Source organism: Myxine glutinosa, chromosome 1 (genome assembly GCF_964187855.1).
Source record: "Myxine glutinosa chromosome 1, kmMyxGlut1.1, whole genome shotgun sequence".
Lineage (NCBI taxonomy): Eukaryota > Metazoa > Chordata > Myxini > Myxiniformes > Myxinidae > Myxine > Myxine glutinosa.
This window is the reverse complement of record NC_136261.1, coordinates 226,315,728-226,338,249: the sequence shown is the minus strand read 5'-3', so window position 1 is coordinate 226,338,249 and position 22,522 is coordinate 226,315,728. Positions and strand designations below refer to the sequence as shown.

At 41.6% G+C, this 22,522-nt stretch overlaps 1 protein-coding gene across 2 annotated transcripts in view; it reads left to right on the top strand.

The window, feature by feature from the left end:
- VWA8 (von Willebrand factor A domain containing 8) overlaps positions 1-22,522 on the top strand; it is a 189,884-nt gene that overhangs the window by 55,341 nt on the left and 112,021 nt on the right. The window contains exons 9-16 of one of the 2 annotated variants that reach the window (XM_078784476.1): positions 8-112; positions 1,665-1,793; positions 4,622-4,747; positions 4,986-5,063; positions 6,930-7,090; positions 11,832-11,945; positions 13,163-13,352; positions 16,070-16,147. In XM_078784476.1, coding sequence (XP_078640602.1) covers positions 8-112; positions 1,665-1,793; positions 4,622-4,747; positions 4,986-5,063; positions 6,930-7,090; positions 11,832-11,945; positions 13,163-13,352; positions 16,070-16,147 — 981 coding nt within the window. Of the gene's footprint in view, positions 1-7; positions 113-1,664; positions 1,794-4,621; positions 4,748-4,985; positions 5,064-6,929; positions 7,091-11,831; positions 11,946-13,154; positions 13,353-16,069; positions 16,148-22,522 lie in introns of both variants that reach the window. The other variant, XM_078784480.1, reaches the window with a different exon arrangement.

Genomic DNA, 22,522 nt, shown 5'->3' with positions numbered 1-22,522 from the left:
TCTTCAGGCTCAGCAACCGGGCCAACCCTTACGGCCGATTATCGAACGGTTGTATCCCTACAAAGCAATGCTACCATCGCAGGACTGCAGCACTGTTGAACATCTGCTTGAGGTGAGCATTGGTAAGAGCCATCAATGTTTAAATCCTGATGGTTTTGATAGTCCCAACTTTGACCAGTCACCTATTAAGCCTCACATATGTTAAGGTGAATAATAATTATTTTGCATTTTAAAAGGTGTTTCATCATGCATCCTGCTGGTTTGTTATTCAAAAACAAATCAGTATTTGTTTGCTGCATGTCGATGTCGTTTGCTGCATATTGGATCATCAGGTCAATGTCGAAGGATAGTTATTTTGGATAGCACCTCAGTGCTAAAGTACACTTTGGAAAAACTGCTTTTATATGCCTATTGGCTTTTCTTTATTGTACCTACATAGCATTTACAGAAGCTTATTTTCCTACAAGAACCAGGCTCGTGTAAGAGCAAGATTAAATAGACAGTGGAGTTGTGGAGCAACAATTGGGTACAACTGGCAATGCTCTTAACCATGGATAGGCAACCTACAGCCCGAGGACCTGATCCATACCGCAGAGTCAGTCCTGCAGAGACGTATTCGGTTCGGACTTCAGACCCGAGGAACGCTCGGCTTTCACTTCCTTTGAATTGCGCTCGCAGCGCCACACGCAAAAATGCAGGCACAGAGTTCGCACTGACAGACCAACACAAAAACCATACCATTCCATGTATAAAATGTATGCAGACCTCGCTTTTGGCAATAAACCAGAAGTAAAAAATAAGCCCTTCTCACCACTAATGACTACTAGGTTACCATTCTGGCCTGCTCTCGGACAGCCCTATGACAATCTGGCCCACCACTAGAAAAAGGTTGCTGACCACTGATCTAAATGAACAGGAAAATAATAGAGGGAAATCACAGAAAAAATCTCCCCACTCCATCAAAGGCAGCTCTTTCATAGTTTTTCAAGCGAATGATTGTTTTATGTTATGTGGGACGTATCGGCGTAGCCGATTTATGAGTGCAACATGGGGGGACCCCTAAATATTGTTTTTTGTGAAAAATAATTTGGTGTGATTTTCATTTATGTATAAAGGAATAAAAATAACCTTGAGGAAAAGAAATTTGTTCATTTGTTTTTTTTTTGGACCACCCTAATAATCTCCCTGAGATATTACCATGACGAAAGCCTCTATACCAGACGTATTTCATAACCACCGACCCAGATTTGCCTTAAAGCTTCTTGCTTTTTCAGAACATCTGGTTAAATCTGCTCAGAGTAACAAGGCAAATATTGGTCAATCGCCAGGATGTTTTGAGCAGTTTTTATAGAGTAACGTTATTTTATTGTGGGGCTTAAGTATTTATCTTTAGGAAGGTGATTCCATGCAACATCTTATCGGTGCTCATTTTTGCAATGACGATTAAAACCCACGATTTTACCACGGCGATTAAAAAGGTGGTGAAAGAGAATTCTGATAACTGGTTTACTTTGGACCTTTATATATATTAACTTTGCCTTAGGCGAAATGTTATTCCACCATCACATCAGCACCTTTGTCCTTATTTATACATTGTGTTAATTACAGTATTTAAACTTCCAAATGCCCACTGCTTTTCCCACAACCTCCTTCTGCCCCTCAAGAGGTTTGAGATCCATCAGCCTCACGATGTCTCTTGGGAGATTCGTGGATTGGAGTTTGAAAAAGACTGTGAAGGTTCGAGGCAAGCCCAGGTCATGGCATGTGTTGCTGGCACAGATGTCAACTTCAAGGTTTGTACATCACTTTGATCATGAGCAAAAAGTCCTTATATGTCATCGTCTTAACAGAGCACAGAACAGAGGATTGCTGGAGTTGGGCATAATTAGGTAAGTGGGAATGCCAAGCCCTTGTTCTTTTTACGGCGTAGCCGATAGGGCAAAGCCGTCTAGAACAGTGTTTGATTGTCCGTATGTATGTATGTATGTATGTATGTATGTATGTATGTATGTATGTATGTATGTATGACGTATGTCCCCTCAAATGTATACCAATCAGAGCTGAGGATCTGGTCACATGACAAGGTGATGTGATTACGTCCGATGTCATTACGGCAGTACGGCGGCTGACTCTCCACACACCGCCATTTTGATATATATGCCGTTCATGCCGAACATATCATCGAAGCTGTCATATATCACAATCGCCACGCCCTACCTTTACGCTTTTTATTCAGTGTGAAACACAAACAAACCGATTATTAAAATGACTATCAAAGGCATCGGCGTTACATCTCTTCTAACAAAACGGTATGTACCCAACCCTTGTGGGGTATAATCTAGATTACAGTATATCTTCCCTCAGTTCTGTAAGTAAAACTTACCTCACGGATGTCTGGATTCCTCCATATTTCTTTGTTTAATGTTATAAACAGCATTAGCGTCTGTTTAAAAAGCTAATCATGTGTGTTTGTGGTTTATAATATTTTACAAGCCTGGCTATGCCGCTGTTAGACTTTCGGTCTTGTTTTCTTAGGAAAGCAATTTCACCTCAATTAAGGGTTGCTCCATGCGGCATTCCCATATGAGCATCTTTAGTGCCTTCAGAAACAATTAACACCGATTTGGTTTTTCACATTTTGTTGTATTACAGCCTGAATTTAAAATGGATTAAATTGAGATTTTAAAAGTCACTGATCCAGACATAATACACCGTAATGTCAAAGTAGAATTTAAAAAAAAGAATTTTTCACAAAGTAATGAGAGAAATATCTAATTTACACAAGTATTCAACCCCCTGAGTCAATACTTCATAGAAATGCCTTTGGCAGAGATTACAGCTTTGAGTCTTCTTGGGTTTGCCTGTATCAGCTTTGCACATCCGGATTTGGGGAGTTTCTCCCATTCTTCCTTGCAGATTTGCTCAAGCTCTGTAAAATTTGATGGGGAGTGTAGGTCAACAGCAGTCTTCAAGTCTTTCCACAGATTCTCAATGGGATTCAAGTCTGAGCTTTGGCTGGACCACTCGAGGACTTTCATGTTCTTGTTCTGAATTCATTCCAGTGTTGCTTTGGCTGTATGCTTGGGGTCATTGTCATGTGAGAATGTAAATCTTCGCCACAGTCTGAGTTTTTCTGCGCTCTGAAGCAGGTTCTCTTCAAGGATTTACCTGTATTTCGCTCCATTCATTGTTCCATCTGTTCTTACAAGTCTCCCAGTCCTTGCCACTGAAAAGCACCCCCATAGCATGATGCTGCCACCACCATGCTTCATGGTAGGGATGGTGTTAGATGGGCGATGAGCTGTGCTCGGTTTCTGCCAAATGTAGTGCTTTGCATTCAGGCCAATGTTTTCAATTTTCGTCTTATCAGACCACAGAATCTTTTGCCTCATACTCTCAGAGTCTTTCACGTGCCTTTTTTGTAAACTTCAGGCATGCTGTCATGTGCCTTTTTCTCAGGAGTAGCTTCCATCTGGCCACCCTTCCATAAAGCCTATATTAGTGAAGGGCTGCAGAGACTGTTGTCCTTTTGGCACATTCTTTCATCTCAACCAAGGAACTCTGTAGTTCTGTCATAGTGGTCATTGGGTTCATTGTCCCCTCCCTGACCAAGGTCCTTCTTGCCCGGTTGCTCAGTTTGGTCGGACGGCTAGCTCTAGGAAGAGTCTGGGTAGTTCCATTTTCTTTCCATTTTCCAATGATGGAGCTTACTGTGCTCTTGGGAACTTTCAAAACTCGATAAATTGTTTTATACCCTTCCCCAGATGTATTCCGACTCAAAATTTTATCTCGGAGCTTTACGGACAATTCCTTGGACTTAACGGTAGAGATGCTGCTCTGACATGCACTGTCAACCGTGGGACCTTATATAGAAAGGTGTTTCTTTCTAAATCATGTCCAATCAATTGAATTGGCCACAGGTGGACTCAAATCAAGTTGTGGAGACATCTCAAGGATGATCAAAGGAAATTGGATGCACTTGAGCTCAATTTGGAGTGTCATAACAAAAGGGTTGAATACCTATTTGACTCAAGTCATTTCAGCTTTTCATTTTAAAATTATTTTGTAAAAATTTCTAAAATAAAAAAAATGCACTTTGATATTATGGCCCATAATGGTTGTGGCCATAATGTCAAAGTGATGATGCCTTTCTTCCTTATTGTCAACAAAAAATTTATTTAGACCTCTTATATGTAGATCAGTGACAAAAAAAAATCTCAATTTAATCCATTTTAAATTCAGGCTGCAACAACAAAATGTGAAAAACGTCAATGGGTGTGAATACTTTCTGAAGGCACTGTCGCTCATAATGCTCTAACCCCATCTTCACATTCCCTATGCCATGTTGATTCTGTCATCCAATTGCAATTCCCTCATCCTGCATGCATCCTATTATGGCCAAGCCCATCCATGAGAGTTGCTCACTGAAAAACATAACAATTCTCAAATATTGAATGCATAAAGTTTGTATTAATTGTAAGAAAAATACAATGCTTGTTATCGAAACATGTACAATCAGAAGAGATCAATGTGAAACAAATAACATGCAGGTTGAATTTTGATGTTTGTAATGTTTTCTTGGTGTGTAGTTGTCTGTCTTTTGTTCATTTGCTGTTTGTAGGTGCCAGCAGGTGGGCAGGTTACAGGATCAAGCGGCCGGTTCGTATGTACTGCTGACCTCTCACGCCTCCTCACCCAGATGATTCAGTCTCACGCAGTCGGAGACCTCTGTCTCATCGGACCAAAGGTCACTTTATTCTTTGTTATTCTATCACTTCACTGATATTCTGATTTATTCAGAGTAACTTCTATCAGTTGAGTCAACCGAAATATTTAATTTAAAACAAAAGAATACTTCCTCCCCCCTCTCCCCCCCACCCCCCCCCCCCATCCCCCGTGTGTATATTCCATGCACACAAATCTGGATTGTACACAATTTCACCAACAGTGTGAATGTTAATATATAATTTGTGATATATGTGCAGGGTTCAGGTAAAACACTGATTGCACGGGAGTTTGCTGCGATTCTGCGTTACAGGGTGGAGACTCTCACACTGTACCAGGTCAGACTTAAAGCCACTTGATTTTGAACACTTGCTATAAATGTCATTTAAATAAATATATATGGTGGGCTCGAAGTGCTTTGCAAGTCATCTTTTTAGCGATTTGGATTGTCTCCATGTCCTCGTATGAATGAATGAATGATCGTTTTAAGGCCATTTTCCCCGCTGGAGCGGGGGTTAGCCTTGTGGGCCCCATGACAATCGTGGTTCCCTGTTTGAGGCAATGTTTTTATGGCCGGATGCCCTTCCTGGCGCCAACCCTTAGTCTCTTACGATGCGCAGGGATACGGTGTACCTATTCTAAACCGGGGTACACACCGGGATCATTCATCCCAGCAAGCTGGTACTCAATTTGCCGACCTCGGAAGGATGACAGGCTGAGTCAACCCCCTGGTGTTAATTTAGCGATCGACCGGGATTCGAACCCAGGATCCTAGGATCCCAAGCCGGCACCCTAACCGCTAAGCCAACACCAGGCTATCCATGTACTCGTATCTCAAATTTTAAATGTAAAGGGAGATTTCATTGATATCTTAGATAGTTATTGTGATTAAACAACATCTGTAATGATAATCTAATAATATTAATATTTACTGTCTACATTTTGCAGCCAGGTTTTATTATGGAATGGTTGTACAACACAAGCTGCATTTATTTGAGTTAATTATTAAATAAATGCTTTGCATTTGCTTTCCTGATGCAAAATCAAAAATAATTGTTTGTAAATATAGTTGACTTCCAGCAAATCGAATACTTTATTAACCAGGTATTGAAAAAAAAATCGGACTAAATGGGACCACCCCTCCCAAAGTTCATCTGATAAACTGAAAAGCAACAAACAGTAAAAAATAAAAATAAAAAACTGGTATCTTTGGTTATATATGAGGGCTGTTTGAAAAGTTTGAAGCTCAACTATAATCTAGTGTAGGGTGGAACTTGAAATTATGCTTTGTCGTTGACCAAGTATCCACGCACAAAAACTTGATGCTCTTAACTTGAACTGTTTTTCTTTCTTTTCAGCGACTTTAATTAAATAAAGCCACCTAGTGATCTTTGCGAAACATTGACAAAACGGAAATTCTAATTGGCATGAAATACTTGCATATAAAGGCTTTAAGTTCCAAAGCTGTTCATGAAGAAATGCTGTAAACCTTAGGTGGGGATGATACATCACACTCCATAGTAAAATAAATAAATAAATATATTGCCAGTTGAATTTAAATGTGGTAGAAACTGCATTTAAGATTACCCCTACGCTTGTCGGCCGATTGCATCTGTGCCCTGATATGCTAACGCCACCTATGATATGGTGGTGGACTACAAAGTAACTATCCAATACATTTTCCAACATATTGGTATGTCAGAGTTCATGACATCCTGACCAACACACTTGGAACTAGGACAATCTTGGCAAGAATGGTCTGGAAATATTCTCAATGCCGGTCAGACACGTGTTTGGATCAACATTTCTCGACAGTCTTTGCAGTAATTACAAAGTCAATTCAGACGATTGTATTTTCAGATTTGTTACTCAGGATGAAACTCGGGTTCATAATTTCAAGCCTGAATATTTTGGGATCCAAAAGGGATATTGCTGATTGGTTTATGTCTGTGTGAGCACACCATTACAGGCTAGCTTACTGCACAAAATTCGTGACGTCTTCAAACAAGAATGGTGTGGAATGTTGCATCACGACAATGTGCCAGCTCACACATTACTCCTTGCACTTGAAGCAATTGATGACTGTAGTTTTGAACTGCTGCCGCATCCACCACATTCATTCGATTTCCGCATCCACCACAGTCTTTATCAGACCATCTATTATAATCTTTTTCAATGATGTATTACTTTCTGCACATCTGTAGGATATGTCAGGACGAGAACTGCTGCAGCAACGTTGTACGGATTCTGCAGGAGATTCAGGCTGGAGACCCTCTGCTCTGGTATTAGCTGCAATGGCTGGGGACCTACTGCTGCTGGATGGTGTGCACCGGTTGCATCCAGCTACACTAGCACTACTGCATCGGTAATTTGTCACAAACGAAGGTCACATTTGTCGGTCACAAAATGTATTGTGTACAAATTGGCTGATGTGTCAGCTACATTCATGATACTTGTGGACCAATCAGCGACCTTTGACACAGTTGATTATAATACAGGGTGTTTCAAAAGTCTGGAATCATAGGATATATATTTTATTTCTTGTATATTTTTGGAGACAATATATCTGATGTGGATAGGACATCGTGGACTGGTATAATTCTCCCCACATAGTCCAAATTTGATGCCACTTGACTTTTGTTCTTTGGGGACACCTGACATCAGTGGTTTATACCATGGGCTCCCCACCATTGAAGATCTGAAAAATGAAATCAGAAACGAATGTGCTAAAATGGATGTATCAATGGGTCATTCCATGTCAAATCATCAAAGAATCTGCCGTCATCTCTCAGATTTTTGTAAAACTTTGGGAACCAATTGGGACCCATGAAAAACGGCAAGAACTCAAATATTTTTGCTAACAGCCTCTTAATTAGTGAGATACAGACTAACGAACTTTGGACTAATTAGCGCGACGTCGCGAATTCAAATGGCCATATCTCTAAAAGTATAACACCTAGAGAGCTGGTTTTGGTGTCATTTTAAAGGTATTTTCATGCCCTATGAATTTGTCTGGGCAACAGTTTCCTACCTCCAACCACAAAAAAGTTATCACAAAATATAAACTTCAATTGTGAATCCCCAAAAAATGTATCCTTCAAATTTCCTCAAATTCATCCCAGAGGTACCTTATGATGTCAAGAAGCTTCCACATAAATTTTGTGATGGGCACTCCAATAGTTTCTGAGATATGAGCAATAATGTACATGTACATATGGCATATAGGTTCGAAAATCAGCATTTGTAATGTATTATACAATCAATAAGTGAGTTCAAGTACACAGTGTTCACTAACCTGACTTAGGCTTTCAATTTCCTCTTCAATGCAGCAACAGCAGCACTTGTTTCTTTCTTGGAAATACAATATGTCCTTCCAGTTGCAGTGGTTGGTTCAACAGTAGTAAGCACATCCTGGTAGTCAATAGTGAGAGGGTCTGCTGGTTCCGGAAATGTATATGATGGGGATGGTCCATGTGGATGGAGGAACTTAACATCCACCTCATGCCTCTCTGGGGTATGTTCCATGACACATGCAACCCACCAGTGACCATCATAATCCACTGTAATCCTGTCGCGATTTCCAATTTTTTCTTCACAGTGTCACCGATTTTCTTGGTTTTGGATTTCACATATTTATCTGCAGCAAGTCTCTTTTTTGGAATAGGTGATTCTCCAATCAATCCCAAAGACTCATTCAGTGTATTCAGTTCCATTTCAGGAGAATGAAATTCAAACTCCCCTGAACTGCCTGGTATTGGTGATTCACCTCCACCATCATTGTCCTCACTACTGCTAATAGCGCTGCTGGTCACTGGTAATGGTATTTCACTCTGAGTCTCTACCACACCTGGTTGTCTTTTTGCCAGTTTCTTACGACACTGGGTACAGATTTTCTGTGCACTTTGCAGTTTGAGGCTTGGATGAGCGGCTATGGCTTTTTGGCTAACAGCTCTCAAGCCAGACGACTTTGGTTTTTCATGAGCTCCAAAGGGATTGCAGCAGGATTTCTGCTTCAAGATGAACTTTTCCTTGGCAGTCGTCATTTTTCTGCAGCTCCTTCAGAAGTGAACTGCCAATTTCTGTTGGTGGCAGGCCTAAGCATTACACTAAGCCAACTTGGACTTTCCCTGGGGATCTTAGACTGTGAAAGTTGCATCACCTCGAATTACCCACATGGGAAATCCCAGTTGGAATTCCCCAGATGAGAATTCCCCTCAGGCCCAGTTGAAAATGAAAGTATATGATACTTCAAAGCAATTGATGGTTGTTCCCTGTGTTCCCTGTCATGGCTAGGTTAGAATGATTGTATAATACATTACAAATGCTGATTTTCGAACCTATATGCCATACGTACATGTACATTATTGCTCATATCTCAGAAACTATTGGAGTGCCCATCACAAAATTTATGTGGAAGCTTCTTGACATCATAAGGTACCTCTGGGATGAATTTGAGGAAATTTGAAGGATACATTTTTTGGGGATTCACAATTGAAGTTTATATTTTGTGATAACCTTTTTGTGGTTGGAGGTAGGAAAATGTTGCCCAGACAAATTCATAGGGCATGAAAATACCTTTAAAATGACACCAAAACCAGCTCTCTAGGTGTTATACTTTTAGAGATATGGCCATTTGAATTCGCGACGTCGCGCTAATTAGTCCAAAGTTCGTTAGTCTGTATCTCACTAATTAAGAGGCTGTTAGCAAAAATATTTGAGTTCTTGCCGTTTTTCATGGGTCCCAATTGGTTCCCAAAGTTTTACAAAAATCTGAGAGATGACGGCAGATTCTTTGATGATTTGACATGGAATGACCCCAATGTTAAAAAACGTCCAAAGAAACCTACATACAAGAATTAGTATGTGTATGTTTGTCAGTGACTCGTAATTTGGGAAATTATTAAAATAAGATTGTAAAATAAATATCCATATGTTTCTGCAATTTTGAAACACTGTGTCGTGTATATTGTTTGACTTTCTTTGGTCCTGTCTTGGTATCTCTGGACTTTGTCTTGAATGGCTTAAATCTTATCTTATAGATCTGTACACATTATTGGCTATTCATTAGAAACACTTCATATATCTGTGAGTGTTTGGCAGGGATCTATTCTTTGTCAACTCGTTTTATTTTTACCTGCATATACCTGTTACATTTTTATGTCAGTTAAATTTCAGCTTTTATGGCAATACTGATAATACTCATATTTACTTTTCCATTGAACCTGTGATGCATCTTCGACAACTCTGAATTCCTGCCTCTCTGAATTTAATATATGGATGCCCATTATAACCCTCTGAAACTCAGTGCCGCAAAAGATACCCTCATCCATCCTTAAAAAGCTTCAACTCCCGATTGTGAGACGTTTGGATCACCTCTTGATCTCTGTTTCCACGGTTTCAAATCGAGAGATCACTATGGAACCAACTCTATTCAATAATCTGCATTATCATCATACTAAAATACGCAATTTGGTGTCTGTCTGTCTGTCTGACGATTTTTGACTGCAATACATTCGGTAGTTACTTATCCAATCTCAACCAAATTTAACAGGAAGACTAGTGGTCACACGATGAAGGTTGTAGCTCATTCATTTGCACCCCTCTCCGAGATGGTTTTCTCCACCAGGGGGGTTTTCCCCACCAAGGGGGTTGCGTGTTCAGCCGTGTTAAGATAGCTTTATCGTGGCATTTTTCCAAAGACGCAATTCTAATTACCGGTACATACGTAATAACAACACCAAATATAAGAGCATAATATTAATGTCATTACAAAACAATATTAATACTAACAATATCCCCCCTCCCCAAGGGATGTTTCCTCCTTGAACAAATGCCGTGTCAACGTGTATAAACATCTTATCATGCTGTTTTTATGGGAGCATCCCGACCAAAAGTAAAAAATATTATAAACCACAAACATGTATGATTGCCTTTTTAAACAGTCGCTGATGCTGTTTAACACCAAGCTGAAAGGAAGGAAACCCGGGATGTGTTCAGTTACCAAGAACTAGCTAGCGCTTGCCAAGCCAGCCATTCCTTACAGTTTTGCATGGAATGCTTGTTCAAATGCTTAAACCACTTGGTGAGCACTCCACAAGAAACTTGGTAAATAAACACCCCCTCAACTCCTAATGTTCTTGAGGCCCGACTGTAGATCTCCTGTAATCTATATATCCCAGGGAAGAATGACCCTTCCTGTTGCCCCCCGTAGGGAACGGGTGTCGCACTATCATTAAAATGTGTAAATCTCTTTTCTTCCATTTGTGCAATATTGCCTCAATCTGTTCTTGCTTAAATCAGAGGAATACTGAAACTTTGCTTCACACTTTCTCAGTATAGCACTTGGAATACTGTAACCCGCTGCGTCTTTAAACTCCTTGCAACTTATTCAGAGTACGGCAGCCAGGATTGTAGTTCAAGCTTGCAAGTTTGATTGCATCACTCCAATCCTCCTTTACTTCACTGGTTCTAGGTGCACCCATGTTATAGATTTTTTAATATTTCTGGGTTTTTTTTTCTATACATGGTCTGAGGCTCGTAATGGAGCTGCACACATTTATATTTGATTTGATTTACTTAATTTAAGAACTGGTTAAGCACTGATGTCTTTTTAGGCAAATATTGATTGTTTTTGTCTTTCTTTCTGACCAAATCATACCTGTAAGAAAGGTATGGTCTAACAACGGGAATCCCTTGCTAGTTCCTCGCATTATAATGAAAGTGTTCACCAGTTACACACGTCAACTGTGGTGCTCACAGATTTTTCAAATTCAACAATTGTGGTTTTTATGTCCGTTTCAAATGTCTTTTTTCCCTGTTGCTTTCCAATAATTTTTGTTTTCTTACTGTAATTCCTTGTAAACTGGTTTGAGATTTTGCATTTAAATTAAAAGTTTGACACAAGAAGTTGATTGTTTCTGTCCAGTACCTGAACATTGGAGTAGAGTGAGATGGTGTGTACCAGTTGCCTCTTCGCCTTTTTCTCCTCTTGGCTCTTCCTTTGCTACAGATCATATTGCAGCTCACAAGGTTTTTCCAAGAGCGTTGCAGATTCTACTGATGTCTCTGCTGAGGTTTATTGCTGCTTGTATGACCTTGCTTTCCAGGTTAGTGCAAGACAGAGAACTGAGTCTTCCTGATGGCTCTCGGCTGTTGCAAGCTGACAGATACCAGGCCCTAAAGGTACAAATGGGCCTCACCGATGAGCAGCTGCTTCAGAGGCAAGCCAAACATATCACCATCATCTTTATCACTGTTTCAGCTATTCTTCAGTATTGTTTTAGTGATACTTAGTTTCCAAACTCTCTTCCTGCACGTCATCCTCTCCAGGTGTATTAATTTTCTTTTATCGTTTCTCCTTAAACAGTAATGTGAGTGGAAGGCATGATAATAAGGGTAGCGCAGTTGATTAATTGACAAGTTTGGAACATAAATGAAGTGAATAAGGATGCCGCGATCATTGAAAATAGCAAAACAATCAAGCAAGGTTTCAAGATTACACTTTCAAAATGCGACTGCGGAGTCAAATATGTTACTAAACCTGCACATTAAGGTTAAACCATGCACAAATTGCACATAACACCGCTGCATGCAGAAGAGTCAAACTGGTGAATGAAACGAGGGATTCACAATTTCTTTATTTCATTAGATTGATTTCACAAATGTCAGCAAAGTGAAATGATTTCAAATGTTTCAGGAAGGGTGTAAAAGTTAAGTCCAAAAAAAGTGAAATGTCCATTGTACCATTGTCCATTGTTTCATTTAAAATGGGTATGTGTCAAAATATATTTCATATTTATTGTTGGAATTTCACTTTGGAGGTACATCATTTTGCCAAGCCTGGAAATCCAAAGACAGGCAAATATACGTTTCAAAATATATTTTAAGTGATTCTTCACCATTGAGAGATAAAGCCAAAAACGATATCTCGCACAAGAACAAGGCGATTAGATTTTGGTTCAGGTACGAATCCAGATCCGGCCTATCAGTGGGATACAAAACAAACTGTTCAGCCTGGCGGAGATATGCGCTCGACCGAGTGCTGTTCTAGTTCGCAGTGTGAAATCCTTCCATTGAAGGGAACAAAACTGACAATTTTCAAGAAAGTTTGATATCTTGATATCAGATATGACATTGAAGTAGAATTATTTGGTTTGGAGTGATCCTAGGATTTAGATGAATCAAGGCTCTCCTTTGTTGTCGACTATATCTGTTGTAGACCATGGTCTTCCTTTTGGTGTGAAATATGTCTTCTTTAATCACCCTTGTTTTTTTGTTTTTTTTCTAATGACAACATCAAATGGAAAAGAAGTGTGCTGATGTATGAGGCTAACGCATTTTTTATGGGCATATATTCAATGTTATCACATAAATTTCTCATATGAGGTAATATTGTAATAAATTTGCTAATTTTTCTGTATTGTACTGACCTTCACAGTGGTATTACACCAATCCACCCTTCGTTCCGCATTTTGGCCTTGGCTGAGCCCCTGGCACCTGGTACTTCTTTAGGGTCTCAGGGAGCAATGGGACCACCATGGCTGAGTGAGGAGCTTCTGCCAGTATTCCTTTTTCACAGTGTCCCATCGCATGGACCAAAACAGCAGAGAGAAATCATCGAGAGGTTGGTGAGTTGGGTCAGACAACAATAATCTGCAAGTTTCATACCTGTTTGGTGTTTCTTCTTTGTAAAACAAGAATGTCCACACTGTGGTCATAACCCCTGACACATAATATATATTTTTCACCTCCTCTGTTCACTCAACTCCCTCATCATCATCATCATCGTCATACAATTAATCTCTGAAGGTCTTTGGACACAGTTTTGTTCAATATCAATTACGAAGCTGACAGACAACTGGTTCTGTTTTCAGGTAACTGGTGTACCCACTCCAAACTGGAGTAGCAGGAAGGGTTATGTTATTATCCTCTCTGGGGTATATAGATTACAGTAGATCTCGGCTCGGGCCTCAAGAACATTGGAGGTGTATTCATTTACCAAGTTTCCGACCTCCCGCTCTCTCTGTGGTAATAAACCTTTTGTTCATAAAAACCTTATGTTGTCATTCGATATACGAGACTTTGTCATTAAGCGCAACTGAATTGGCTGTAAAAATCCAGTAACGGATCAATTGAGAAACACATATTTAACAAGCATATGGCGCCATTCAAAAATTGCGTAACACTATTTTTTTAGGGAAGCTCGTATGGGCTTGATTAAACCTTACTAATAATCTAACACTCAACCCAAATAAAGCCAAAGGAAATTTGATGCAACATAGCTGGACAGTGTATAATCAGCAGAGGCTTATACAGCCTGAATGTGTTAGGCCCACCGGCAAACAGGATGGCAGCCACATCATCATTTTGTTTTAGCACTATGGTGGGTGAAGTCAGCAACAGATGTGGATGTGGTCCGGCAGCTGTCCGACCAATGCGTGCACATTTCAACAATCGACCACAACAATAACTCCAACAACAGCAATGCGAAGCTCTTGTAGGCCTGCGACATGTCGCAGGTAAAAGCAGATCTTGGCCTGCACCCTTGAAAGCTCTTCAATGGCCAATTTTCAAGGCTTTTGAGTTGTGAAGGGTGTCATGATGACGAAGTTAAGGAATATAATATTTTTTATTCCAAAAAACTGATGGATGTCACAATGCTTTTTGATTTTCTAATGACAAGAGGTTATCAATTTGTCACATTTTTGGGGGAAGTTAAGACTTCATTATTGAAAAATAATGGAAAATTAGACAGCTAGTTGTGTAAAATATTACATTGATAATTTGGACAATGGAGAGAGCTGTTAGTGCAAGAGCAGGATATAGACATAATGGATGGGAGATGAGAGGGGTGAGGCTCACAATTTGTCAGCAGTGTGAGAGGAGCAAGGCCTGTATGTGGCATCCTCTTTGGACATGTCAATGATCTTGAGAGCTATGAACTTTTAGTGTCAAGAAGTGCCAGGTGGGAGGCAGGAGTTCTTCTTAAAAATAGGGCGTTGTGCTCCTTTAAGCTTCTCATAAACACCTTGTATACGGTTTTGATAATTGATGAGCATTAAGGAATAACGATGATGCAAATGGTGTTTTAACCATTCGACTCTGTTTTAACCATTCATTTACTTAGGTTTGTAAACAGGGATGTTGGAGTGAATAAGGTGCTGATGTCATTCTGTTATCTTGTGCTTGTTTGCGCAAGTTATACATATAATAGCGTTCATTGTGGATATGCCACGTGCGATGCCACGTGCAATGTCATATTGCATGTGCATTATGGAATTTGAATTTTATGCAAGGCAACTTGCATACATAAGGAGGCCATTTTGGGAAATCATGTCTGTGCCAAACCCACATCCCAGAACTTCGATAAACTAGGCCCAGATCTATTCATCATATATGTCTGTGCGTGTGTTTTATTGTTTATTTAAGGAGCTGTGTCCGTGCGTGTGTAATGCTTTTTCGCCTGCAAGAAGAAAGAAATTTCGAGCTTGGATTTGTTTTCAATCAAACAGCATCCAAGAGGGGAAGATTTTACTCAAGACGGTGACTTTAATCCCTTGGCTACGGCGATTTTACGTGAAGAACATTGTTTTTAAAATTATAATAATAATTATTATTATTATAAAGTGCCCGTCCTAATGGACGGGAGGAATAAAAAGCAGGACTAGGAGCGCCACTGTAAAACACAAGCAAACAAACACACAAACGGACACTTGGTGAATTGCATATAGAATGATAAATGAAGAAGTGTAAAAAAAATATATAAAAGTACATGGAAAGAGACCACAAACAAAAATAGCAACAACGACGATGACAACAACGATGACGACGTGTTATAAAATATCGTTCGTTTTCTGGATGGTTCACCTAATTGTACATCGTGATTGACACTTTCACATCTTTAATTTCTACCGGATGTTTCTCCCACCTGGATTGCACATACATGACGGCATTGTATAAAAGGCGTTAATAAAAATACCGGCTCAAACTGTACAATCATCCCCAGTGTTTTCTATCATTGTTTCTTTTACCTATCCCTAAATTCTGTCTCTTCCATATCTTACCTTACGTTTTACCTGTCCATTTTAACCCCTAACCCACACTATCCCAGAGAGGGAAGACGTTTGTCTGTGTGTTTTACAGCGGCACAATAGTAAACACATACTCCGAATCCTGCTCCCTCTTTCTCTTGTCAGTAAGGACAGAGTCTTTGCTAGTTGATGTAAACTGTAAAGGGTATAATAAAATTGGGAAAAGAGTATTTATCTTTTATTAAATGAGCTAAATTAATGATATTTACAGACAATTGTATTGTCCAGCTCTTGCAGGTTGTTTGCCTTTCCAGGTACCTGATACCCCAAAGGACAGCCTCTCCCATCTACTTCAGCTGTCTCATCAACTTATCCAAGCCACAGACAGCACGGTGAGCCCATGGGATCCACGTACATTTCCAAAAATAAAGCCGAGATAATTTTCAGGCCATCCTTGGTAGGCCTGTAAAGTGCGATATATCATGAAGTATGGCATCTTTTTAAATAACAGGTGCATCATTGATTAGAAAAGTATGCTAACTTCCGTGTGAAGCAAAGTGAAGCTGATGTTTTGGCCATCAGCTGTTCATCAGAGCAAAATAGGAAAATGAGAGTGGAGCGAAAGTTTGAAGAGGGCAGAATCAGGGACCAGGGATCAAAGGAGGCTGAATCAATGGCATAATCAATTGATAAATTGTAGACCAAGCTCTCGTTTTGCTATCCCTATGATATTGATTAATTAGACAGCTCGTATGATGTTAAGATGCTTGATATATCGCACGATATAACATATTTTAATGACATATTTCTATGTTCAAGAACATAAGACATCTGGATCCGGATACTAAAAGTGGTGCAAGTTGCTGGAGAGAAGTGTTCCGTTTCTGTTGTTATTTTGACAATCATCTTGAAAAAGTTAAGTCATTCAAACTCCCAGGTCTCACCATCAGCCATAATTTTTATTGGACAAACCACATTTCAAAGTTGGCCTCCAACGCCAGCTGCAAACCTGGCATCCTCCATCTGCTATAAATGGAGTGTGTGTGTGTGTGTGTGTGTGTGTGTGTGTGTGTGTGTGTGTGTGTGTGTGTGTGTGTGTGTGTGTGTGTGTGTGTGTGTGTGTGTGTGTGTGTGTACGTGTGTGTGTGTACGTGTGTGTGTGTACGTACGTGTGTGTGTGTACGTACGTGTGTGTGTGTACGTGTACGCGTGAAATACTTCTTGACATCTATTAATTAATTCCGTACTATTCAAATGTACATTTCCTTTTGACCCTTTAGACTGCTGAGACCCCTTAGATCTTGGAAGACCCTTAACACTTGAGACCGAAAAGATCCTGCAAGGACTCAAAAGATGCCCGAGGACCCAAAAGTCCTTGATGACCCAAAAGACCCAGATCGCACAAAAGTCCTCGAGGACCCAAATCACCCGAAAGACCCAGATGACCAAAAAGATTCAGATGACCCAAAAGTCTCCGAAGACCCAAAAGTCCCCAAAGACCCAGATGAATAAAAAGTCCCGATGAACCAAAAGTCCCCGAGTACCCAAAAAACCCAGATGACCCAAAATATCCTGTAGACTCTTTAAGACTACTGTAAATGTGTGTGTGTGTGTGTGTGTGTGTGTGTGTGTGTGTGTGTGTGTGTGTGTGTGTGTGTGTGTGTGTGTGTGTGTGTGTGTGTGTGTGTGTGTGTGTGTGTGTGTGTGTGTGTGTGTGTGTGCGTGCACGCGCGCCATGTTTTTTGTGGAGTTCTACTGGAGCGTTCTGAAGTGGAGTGTGATACTCTAATGATCGTCATGATCTCCTGAGTTTATTAGACGAATTTACTGCAAAGAACCCAGAATAATTTCCTTGTTTTAAATGCGCTCCATGTTAATGTGTATATAGCAGTTTAATACGTTCTTCCATGGCATGGCATTCCAATTACAAAATAAATAACAAAAATAATGATAACATTGTAACAAAACATACAGTGCATTCAGAAAGTATTCAGACCCCTTCACTTTTTTCACATTTTGTTATGTTGCAGCCTTATGCTGAAATCGTTTAAATTCATTTTTTCCCTCATCAATCTACACTCACCAAATGTCCGTCCGTCCATTCGAAGGTACCGCAAAAACGGCTCAATCGATCGCAACGATATTTTGGGTGGGTATTCCTGGGACCACTGGGAGTAAAATAGGCCATATTGTTTTTCCAAGTTTTCCAATTTTCCAGTTTTTCCAAACACGATGGAATAATATTTACCGATATGAACAGAGATGTGGCTTTTGTTGAAATTCTACAAATACTGTTTAATCTATGTACCAGGAGAGAGTAGATAGACTCCTGACGAACTCTTCCTATAAAACGTGCGGCTCCGAAGTAACATGGCAGCGTGTGCAAAGCGACTGAGAAACAGGTGTAGCGGCCGCTTCCGTGTTACAGATTCGGCATGCACTCTTCACACATAAACGTGCGACTGAGAAAGACGTGCAGCGGTCGCTTCCGTTTTGCAGAATTCAATCTTTTTTCAAAATGGGCGCCATGTGCTGTTTAGATTTTGATGATTTGCGTGTGATATGATTCAACGGATGTTTATATGAATCGTTTAAAATAAAATAAAAAGCCTTCAATTTCTGATATTTTGCCTTTCCATTTGGGCTTCCCAATTGAAGCCCCACCCATAGGGTGGGTACCGTTGCTAGTAATGACAAAGAGAAAACAGGATTTTAGAAAGTTTTGCAAATTTATTAAAAAGAAAAAACTGAAATATCACATTTACATAAGTATTCAGACCCTTTGCTACGACACTTGAAATTTAGCTTAGGTGCCTCCCATTTCTCTTTATCATCTTTGAGATGTTTCTACACCTTGATTGGAGTCCACCTGTGGTAAATTCAATTGATTGGACATGATTTGGAAAGGCACACACCTGTCTATATAAGGTCTCACAGCTGACAATGCATATCAGAGCAAAAACCAAGCCATGAGGTCGAAGGAACTGCCTGCAGAGCTCAGAGACAGGATTGTGTCGAGGCACAGATTTGGGGACGCCTACAAAAAAAATTCTGCTGCATTGAAGGTTCCCAAGAGCACAGTGGCCTCCATAATTCTTAAATGGAAGAAGTTTGGAACAACCAGGACTCTTCCTAGAGCTGGCCACCCGGCCAAACTGAGCAATCGGGGGAGAAGGGCCTTGGTAATAGAGGTGACCAAGAACCCGATGGTCACTCTGGCTGAGCTCCAGAGATCCTGTGTGGAGATGGGAGAAACTTCCAGAAGGACAACCATCACTGCAACACTCCATTGATCTGGGGTTTATGGCAGAGTGGCCAGACGGAAGCCTCTCCTCAGTGAAAGACATATGAAAGCCCACAGAATCTTGTTTCTCACAGGCTGAGAGTCCTTTAGGTGCTTTTTTGCAAACTCCAAGCGGTCTTTGGAACCCAAACCCATGCCTTCCTGCTTGGGCCCACTGCACATCTGGGCTTGGTGAAAGGCAAGCTAATGCTCAAGCAGTACAGCAGGCAGGTGGGTATGCTTCAAGGTCACGAAGACCAATAAAAATTTGGTCCAATGGACCAACGGGCCTCCTAGTTGTACAAAGTCCTTCCTTGGCACACCTGAACTCCTATCCACCTACAAGGCCTTCATCCGCAGCTTGATGGAGTACTGTTCTGCCCTCTAGGCTGGCTCCCCTGCATCATATCTTGCTCAGCTTGTCACCCTGGAAACCAAGGCTTTCAAGATCATTGGAATCTCCCATGATAAAGCTGAGTCCATGGGTGTATCACTTTGCCATCGCAGCAGATGAGTGGTTTCTCTGTCTGCTCCCATCTCTTTTCTGGACTTGCACCCTCTGCTCTTCCCATGCTTTGTCCCTCAGTTTCTTGAAGGGGCACACGATCCACCATCAATCTCACTTCTTTTTTTTTTTTCTTCTTTTTTTTTTGGATACAAGATCGAGGCTCGTGAAAGAGCGAACATTAATCACACAGAAAGACAAACAGACAAACCGACACATAAAACAAATAACATCGGGAGCGGTAGACAAGATGGGGAGAGAGGGGGAAGGACACAAACACAACATTTGAGAGCAGGGACCGAGAGACATGGAGACATCGAGAGATCTGTGGGAGGGAGAGGGCTTTGGGGGAGAGGCATGGGAAGGGGGGGGGGGGGGGGGTGGGAGAGGTATAAAACATATGGACACTGCCAGGACTTCCAGGAAAGAAGTTGGAATTTCAAACAAGGTGGATCTGGGGTGAATTAGTGGGGGTAGAAAAGATCAAGGTTTTGGATGGGGGAAGATAAGAGATGGTGGTGAACAGCTGTTTTAAAGACCTGGAGGGAGGAGTGGGATTGAAGGGAGTGTGGGAGTTTGTTCCAGAGGCGGGAGAAAAGAGGAATGAAAGAGTGAAGGTGAGCAGATAGCCGAGATTTCGACAGTTTAACCATAAGAGGGTTGCTGGCAGATCTTGTGCGACCTGTAGGAATATTTGGGGGACAGAGCACAGAGAGAGTTGGGGGAGCAAGGCCGGAGAGGAGTCGGTAGAAGACAGAAAGACCACCTACCTGCCTGCGGTGAGTGAGTGAAAGGCCCTCAGAGATAGCTTCATCGCGGGAGATTCCAATGATTCTGAAAGCTTTGGATTCAACAGCGTGAAGCCGAGCTAGGTGTGAGGCAGGAGCACCAGCCCATAGGGGAGAACAGTATTCCATTGAGCTGCGGATGAAAGCCTTGTATGTGGTGAGGAGCTCAGGTATGCCTAGGAAGGACTTCGCACGACGGAGGATGCCCAGTCGGCGACTGGCTTTGGAGGCCAGCTTGGAAATGTGGTTTTCCCAAGAAAGATCATGGCAGATAGTGAGACCCAAAAGCTTGAGCGACAGAACTTCTTGGAGAGGATTGTTGAGAAAGTAGATGGGAGGGTTGTCCAGTCGATCTTTTCGGAGAGACATAGTAAGAGTGTGAGATTTGTCAGGATTGAAAGACATGTTCCACTTGTTTGACCAGTCTGTGATTTTGTCCAGGTCTTCAGAGAGTGAGGAGGCTGCAGACTGCCGATCTGAGGGAAGAGGAATGGAGCGGCAGAGAGTGGAGTCATCAGCAAAGAGATAGAGAGGATTTTCCAGAGAGTCGGAGAGATCATTGATAAAGACCAGAAAAAGCACAGGGCCCAGCACACTGCCTTGGGGAACTCCAGCCTGAACAGGAAGGGGAGATGAGAGAAATCCATTCAGGGCCACACGTTGACTACGACCAGAGAGGAAGTCCGCAAGCCATGCATGGAGATTTCCATGGATACCATAGGAGGAGAGTTTGGTGAGCAGAGCTGGGTGCCAGACCGTATCGAAGGCACGTGATATGTCAAGGGAGACAGCTCTGATTTCCTGTTTAGCATTGAGGACCTCCATCCATTGTTGAGACAGCAGAAGCAGCATGTCCAGAGTAGAGTGACCTGGTCTGAAACCAAATTGATGATCAGAGATCAAGCCATTGGAGAAGAGGAAAGATTTCATATCCGAAGCAATGATGGAAATCCATGACTTTGCTGATAATTGGGAGCAGGCTGATTGGTCTGTAGTTGCAAGGCTCTGTTTTTGCACCTTTTTTGTGTAAAGCGGTAATGTTTGCTGATTTCCAGAATGTTGGCAGATGACCTTGAGCAAAAGATAGGGTGAAAAGAACAGAGAGAGGGTGAGATAGAGCGGCACAGCAGGATTTTAGGACCCGTGGGCTGATGCCGTCTGGTCCAGTTGCAGAATCAGAGTCGAGGTTTGACAAAAACTCCTCCACCTTGTCAGGAGAGAAGGACACAGAGTCCAGGCGCAGTTGGGTTCGACTGGGAAAGGTGGGAACAGAGAGAGATGGGTTTGGGACTAAGGATTTTGAGGCAAACACAGAGTTGAGGCATTCGGCTTTGTCACGTGCGATGTCAACTGTGTGGCCATTTGAGGTAAGGGAGGGGATGGAGGGGGAACAAACACCAGAAACGGATTTGACCAGACGCCACCAGGATTTGGAGGAAGGAGACAGGTTTGAGAGTTCATTCTTGAGTGAGGAGAGATAGTGCTTCCTGGCACTCCTGAGGGTAGACACACACTTGTTCCGAGCTTGGTGGAAGGAACTGAGATTGCCTTCAGTTGGATTAGCCTTCCAAGAGGCAAAGGCAAGTTGTTTCAGGGCAACTGCCTCACCACAAGATTCAGTGTACCATGGACGGGAGGAAGGGTAAGACAACTGAAGGCGAGATGGGATAAATCTGTGCATGAGAGAGATCAGTTTGCTTTGGAAGAATTCCCAGGAAGAATTGATGTCAGAGGCAGTGGAGCTGGGAGACCAATCCAGACGATTGATGGATGCTTGAAGACCGTCCCAGTCGGCCTGAGTGAAATGCCAGACTCGTCGACGCTGAGGAGGCTCTCTGAGAATGGCCAGAGAGATGTCCACTTTGACAAGCACATGATCAGAAGAACCGATTGGAGCAGAAGAAGAGCAGCAGACATTAGCAGGGAAGTTTGTCATAACCAAGTCTAGAAGAGAAGATACTCCATTGGCTGAGATCCGGGTCGGGACATTGACAGATTGTGTCAATCCCAGTGAGTCACAGAAGTCCTTTGCTGAGGTGCCATGACTGGTGAGAGAGGAACCCACACCCAACCAGGTGGCATGATGACAGTTGAAGTCACCACATATGAGGAAGAGAGAGTTGGGATGAGTTGATAGAAGTTGGTCCATGTTGTCAGACAGTGAAATGTAGATGGAGTCATCACTGTTTGG